The 6,324-nt window shown below is 40.7% G+C and overlaps 1 protein-coding gene across 2 annotated transcripts; it reads right to left on the reverse strand.

The window, feature by feature from the left end:
• Positions 1–2,021: 2,021 nt before the first annotated feature.
• On the reverse strand, positions 2,022–5,649 carry LOC144487794 (uncharacterized). Of its 2 annotated transcripts, none has more exons than XM_078205872.1 (3): positions 4,721–5,649; positions 2,246–2,321; positions 2,022–2,151 (listed from the first exon to the last, which is right to left on the reverse strand). In XM_078205872.1, the coding sequence occupies exons 1-2, from the start codon at positions 5,595–5,597 to the stop codon at positions 2,266–2,268; spliced, it is 933 nt and encodes a 310-aa protein (XP_078061998.1). In that variant the 5' UTR covers positions 5,598–5,649; the 3' UTR covers positions 2,022–2,151; positions 2,246–2,265. The 2 variants fall into 2 exon arrangements, with proteins under 2 accessions (XP_078061998.1, XP_078061997.1); XM_078205871.1 differs by having other exon boundaries at positions 2,241–2,321.
• Positions 5,650–6,324: the final 675 nt, after the last annotated feature.

The raw sequence follows: 6,324 nt of genomic DNA on the forward strand, positions 1-6,324 counted from the left end.
CTCTGCCGGCTTTTGGGCACATTAAGCCCTGCCCACAGGCTTCTGTAATGGGCAACAGGCTTGTTCAGAACTTGTCCAGCAGGGGGACAAAAAACACACCAAAAGTTGGATCTGAAACTCTCCCAGTTTCAAGTCTGCCCAGCACTAAAGACAAAAAAAAGGTAAAATCGCCCCTTTAGATTCCCCCTCTTCGTGTCCTTCTTGAAGATTCTGTGGCCTTTGTCCAATACTAGCCTCAGGTGGGGGGCAGGATGATCCAATGAGGTGCCTATTTCCATGTTTGGAGGTCACAGAACATCGTTTTGAACCATCAACTGTTAAGTGCTGTTTTTGCCATGTTATGTCTCTGGCCTCCTATTGAGCTGCGTACCACCAAGTCTGCGTTGCATTTTTCTAACAAAGCAGGTTCACTGGCGGTGTAAACAGCAGTTTGTTCTGATGCAACGTTGCCATTCGCATCTGGCCAGGCAGTTCCTGCCTGGGGGAAATTGACTGTCCAAAGCCTGGCTGTATGAAAACTGTCTGTTCCAGCTCTGCAGTTTGCAAACTGCAGACTCCAGCTCGGTTTAAACTGGGCTTCCACATTTCAAGTTTTTATCCATGCTCATGAAAAAAATCAATATTTCTGTAACAATCTGACCACAAAATAAAATATACAAGAAGAAATATTGGTGCTTGTGTAAAAATACAACAATATTCATGGGTGATTTTAACCTACATATAAAATGAAAAAATCTGTTCCACACACCAAACGATCTTTCAAGGCATCCTGTAGGAAAGCGCCAAATTCACAGTGCTCAGCTTGTCTCTTCAACACAGCCACAAAATTGCAATGGATTCACTTTCCAATTGCATTCTCTGAAAGAATCAGAAACGTTCAGCGATCATAAGTGGCTTCTGGGCATAATGATTCCTTCGTGCTTCTCACAGCTCTGCTAGGGGATGCTCTGTGGGTTTCTCTGGTTGTATGAGGCTTCTTAATGTCGCAAACATTTTACTCCCTTCAGTACTTAAGAAAACTGCTACTGCTAATTCATCCTCTACCTTATTTGCCTTTCAGTTGGAGTTGAAACACTTCACGTGCAGCATCTAGCTCTCCACATTTTCATTGAAAGGCCCCTTGCCTTAATTGGCCCACCATTTCCTGATTCCTTTGGCAGGTGTTTTTCCCTCCTTTGCATTCTGTAGCCGCTTTTCGGGTGCCTTTTGCTGTTCTTCGCGCACTTCTCGCCACATCTCCCAAGCCGACTGTGCTGCCCTACTTTTCCTGTCAGTTGCCGTCTGCGTCCCCCCGCAACCATTTCCCTCCAAACAGTCCTGGTGGAGAGATCCCTCTCCTATACCTGGCCTTCACCTGTAGCCCAAGTCCCCATGTGACCACTGCTTTCAGCCTTCCCGGCGAGTACTTCTTGCAGCGTCGAATGCGGTCCGAGTCCCCTCATGATTACTACTCCCAATGCCTAGGCCTGTTCCTTGAGCCTACTCCAGTACCTTGGCGATTCCCGCTGTTTTCGGAGTCCAGGACGACAATGTAAATGTTTCTCCCTCTGTCGTTCCTGGGCCTGATGCAGCCGCCACCAGTTTTTATGTTTGGAATCGGATATTAAAACTAGTAAAAGACCACAAAGTCAGTGGTAGTAAACTAACTGGAACAGTTTATGACAATAATCTTCATCGTAGCACATTCTGCCCAGGCAAGCACCATCCAGGGTGGAGCTTGAGTTCCAGGTCACCTGACCCGTTCTCTTAAAGGGGCATGACCCAGCATATATATCAACCCCCACTCTCCTCACATAATTATGATTACGAGTGACCGTGTGGGCAGACTACAAGTTGGATTTAACAACCCCCATCATCAACCTCCCCTTCCAAATTTGTCAGCAAGAGTGTAAAATCCCACCCTATGTGAAATTTAAAGTTGCTGGTATGTGATTGTTTCAAGACTGACTGTCACTATTTCGCATTCACAATCTCTTTTCAAATTATTTTTGCAATGATCTACAAGGCGATCAGGAATTATTCACTTTGCCATTTTGATGTTTATTGAAGCAAGTGAAATGTTACACGTGATGATATGAAATCATATCAGCAGGCAAAAAGATATTCATTTACTTCATCGATGTCCTGTCTTGTGAAATCCTGCTGATGAACCTGCAATTCAAGAAAACAATTTTCCATGTTATTAGGATTTCACTCTGGCAAGTAATAAATGGCTATTAAAAACTGAATATTACACATACATTACCCGTTTCACGTTTTCTTGTTTTATTCTTCCTCGTGTACTGTGTGAAATACCACTGGACTCTCACATCGGTAATAGACTAAAACAGAAAAATATAAATTAAGTATGAACTCAAATCTATGATGCAATCTGTATCTGTTATCAAGTTCTGTGCCATTCAAAATAATGTACAGTCTGCATGACTTGGTTCCTAAAGGTGCTATAGTTTTCATTCATGTTATTGATGCCATCAAATTAATTCTGTTCGACATTACATTCAATGGCTTAAAGAGAGGTTAAGGGGTTAAGGTGCAAACACTATAAGATATGGTGCAAGTAATTACTCAATCGTCTTTCGGATGAGATGTTAAACTGAGATGTATTGATTCAATACAATTCAGTGATGTTATCTGCGACCTTTCTCGAAAGTAAGGCTCAAGAATACAACATCAGTACATGCATACAGTCATTGGGGGCATTTTTTATTATCCTGAAAGTACACTACAGGATAAGAAATAAATTTAGATTGGGTGCCTTAGATCGTAAAATAAATAAAATATGCAGCAATGATACATCAGATTGATAATTTAGAAAGTAAGTCCTGAAGAGTTAGAAATTCATTGACATAATAAAAGAATGCAATGCAGGTGTGGCAATGCCTGCTCCAGTAAATTAACATATGTGGCGTGATAGACTTGCATAGATTCACTCGGACATTGAGTGCTGTAAGAAGTGATGTAACACAAACAAATGTCTCTCCAGAGAGCTAGTGTACCAATAGAGAATAGAATATCTTAGAATGTGAAAATTAGCACTGAAATTCGATGGTAAAAGGAGACAATATGGAAATCATCGGAACTGTGGTTTCCCAAGGCAGAGAATGGTAACATGATCAGTGCCTTTGAGACAGACCCAGAAGGAGACCCAGTGGTACAGGAGACCTGAAGGTTATAATGAAGAGACAGCAACTAAATACCAAAGAGGGTGGTGTGTGATAAGAAATCTGATACGCATGCCAACTATGAAAGTCATCCTCATCACTTAAGTACTGGTAAGATCAATGTCTACCTATTAGTTGAAGTTATACAGACATTTATTTAGTTCTTCCTTGTTAGTGTAATCATGCATTGATTGTATATGACCTGTAAGTTTAACAGGAGAGATTTTAAACAACTTCAGTGAGTATCCCATATCCCTTAACTCTTTGGTATCCAAGATCTCTCACTTGAATTTATTCAACCAACAATCATCCACAGCCTTCTCAGGTGGAGTTTCTAAAGATACAAACTCTTTGAGTAAATATTTTTCATCTTTGTCCAAAATTGCCATTCCCTTATTCTAAGACTGTGACCTCTTGTTCTATGCTCTCCAGCCAGAGAAACATCTTCCCAGCAATGACCTTTCAAGCCCTTTAAGAATTTTACATGTTTCAATGAGATCATCTCTCACTTTTCGAAACTGTAAGGGAATATAGGCTACTTAATCTTTCCTATAGGACAATCCTGATTCCCAGGAATCAGCCGGTCGAATCATCACTGCAATCCCTCTGGGGCAGTATTCCCTTTCTTTGGTAAGGAGACCAAAAGTGTACACAGGACTCCAGGAGAAGGGGTGGGCAATTCTCCCAGCCCGCTGCGCTGCCGAGAGACTCACGTGGAGGCCATTTAGCAGGTTCCCCGCTGGGTGCCATGGCCTCTACGAGTGTCCGGCCACCAGATTTCCGGACCTCTCAGCTCCACACCAGAAATCGGTGCAAGCTGTATTAACTATTCTAATGAAGATAGAATAAGACATAGGAGCAGAATTAGGCCACTCGGCCCATCGAGTCTGCTCCGCCATTCAATCATGGCCGATTTTTTTCTCATCCCCATTCTCCTGCCTTTTCCCCATAACCCCGATCCCCTTATTAATCAAGAACCTATCTATCGCTGTCTTAAAGACACTCAATGACCTGACCTCCACAGCCCTCTGCGGCAAAGAGTTCCACAGATTCACCACTCTCTGGCTGAAGAAATTCCTCCTCATCTCTGTTTTTAAAGGGTGTGGCTGTGAACAGTAACTGCTGCCTTTCTCCAGTTATTGTGTTATGGATGTGTCATTCTTACCCTCTGACAGTGCCAATTCCCTTATCTTTCCACTGTGAAGTCACCTCTTCTACACCCCATTGTTTCCCCCAGTCACATAGTTGATGCTAATTTCCCCATCAAAACATTCCTTCAAACAGGTGCCCTTATCAATTCCCTTTTATTATATTCCAATTTCATCTCTTAATCTTAATTTTCCCCAATTCTTAACACTTACAACATAAAGCTATCCATATCATAGTTCCAAATTAGGACAACATAAAATGTCTACCAATTTTAGTTAATTTAGGATGCTCACAACTAAATATCTTAAATTACATTTTACTTATACAAACTTTGAAAGTAAAAAAAATAAGTCAATTGTACATGTTTATATCATTCAACTGTCTGACAAAAACATCATCTTACACTGTACCTTCACAGTCTTCATTTGTTGCAAATGGAGAATCCTCATGCGACAATACTTGCTGACATCCTGGATTATGAGATGTGGAACTTTGTGGGGACCTTTCATCATGTCTACAACTGTGAGAAATTTCTCTTGTTGACATTGGACTTTCTGGTTGGTCACAATATGAGGAGTAAGAGGAACATTTCTCCTTTTGGTCTGTGTCTGACCAACACAGTTCTTCAGTTGGGCTAACAAAAAGAGTGCTTTGGTTACATAACTCAGGTTTTCTCCCTTCTTCATGTTTAAATATTCTTGATCTCTGACAGTCTGGCTTGGAAAATTTACTCTTTGAATTCACCAAAGTTTTATCTGGCTTTGTTTGATTTGAATACCGACTTTGAAAAGTTTTCTTGGACTTTTTCTTCGCAACATGGGTTCTGGAAGTATGGTATGATTTATTGAAGTTTTCATAATAATCATCATAGACTTCCTCATCAGAAACACACAAGTAGTTTCCATCATCAGGATCTTGAGATGTAATCATTATTCTCTCTTGCAAGGTGTCACAAGGTCTTGTAGGTGATCGCTGTGCACAAATTATTTCCGATAGATCAACTTGCACCTTTTCTTCTTCATTCTGATTTTTAACAATAGCTCCTGCAATTATTTTAACATATCCATGTTCTTCACCTTGTTGAATATGACTTTTTGCTTCCTCAGTCAATTGTTCTGAACAGGACACATCATTCCCAATCTCTCTTGCACTTTTCGATGAGGTTTCTTCACAATCAGCAGAAGGAATGAGACGTGGCAATAAAACGGAACCCATGTTTTGTTTCAGATAAATGTTGAAATCCTCCTGCACAGTCATGGGGGATAAAGGTGCATTTGCTCCCATCATTGTTGGACCTAAAGACAGTCCCACAATAGTCACTGGTTTATATGTCAAATCAGCCAATTTCGGATCTGTTGTCCAAGTTGAAGGGCCCACAGTTTTCATGCATTTTGGCCTATAACTGGGTGAGGCTATGGAACACTCTAATTCAAGACAATCATCACTCCATTTACTCTTTCGGTTTTGTTTTTTGAATCTTCTATAAGGGGTATTTAGCTTCAGCAAACGTTTACTTGTGTAAGAACATCTGTGCACTGATTGCAGTTCCAAAGATTGCTTTGTCATATCTGTATCCACTTCATCTTTAGGTTCCAAGTTTGGATTGACTGGAAATGTTTCCATGCTATTTACACTGCCTTTACCATCTTTACAATTTGGTGAAGAAACTGTGCTTGCACATAACCTCTGTTTAGCAGATACATCTGTATCAATTTTGCTCAGTTCAGATCTATTCAGTGCTCTTGTACTTCCTTCTCCAGTCTGTACCAGTGGCATGAAATCCTTTACTGATGGAAAAGGAGTTATAAAGCTCTTAAATGAGGCCTGGATAATATTGGGAAGACCCTGTCTGTGATTTATGATCCGGTTGTTTGTATTTATTTCCAATGCTTCCTTAAATTCCTCACTTAGGAATATTAGCTCATTTACAGAAACAGCAATATCAATATCAAGATACTGGCTAAATTGGGACAGAACCAGTTTTGGAGGTGATGGAATGAACTTGTCTATTGAT

The sequence above is a fragment of the Mustelus asterias genome, unplaced genomic scaffold, assembly GCF_964213995.1.
Source record: "Mustelus asterias unplaced genomic scaffold, sMusAst1.hap1.1 HAP1_SCAFFOLD_1044, whole genome shotgun sequence".
Classification (NCBI taxonomy): Eukaryota; Metazoa; Chordata; class Chondrichthyes; order Carcharhiniformes; family Triakidae; genus Mustelus; species Mustelus asterias.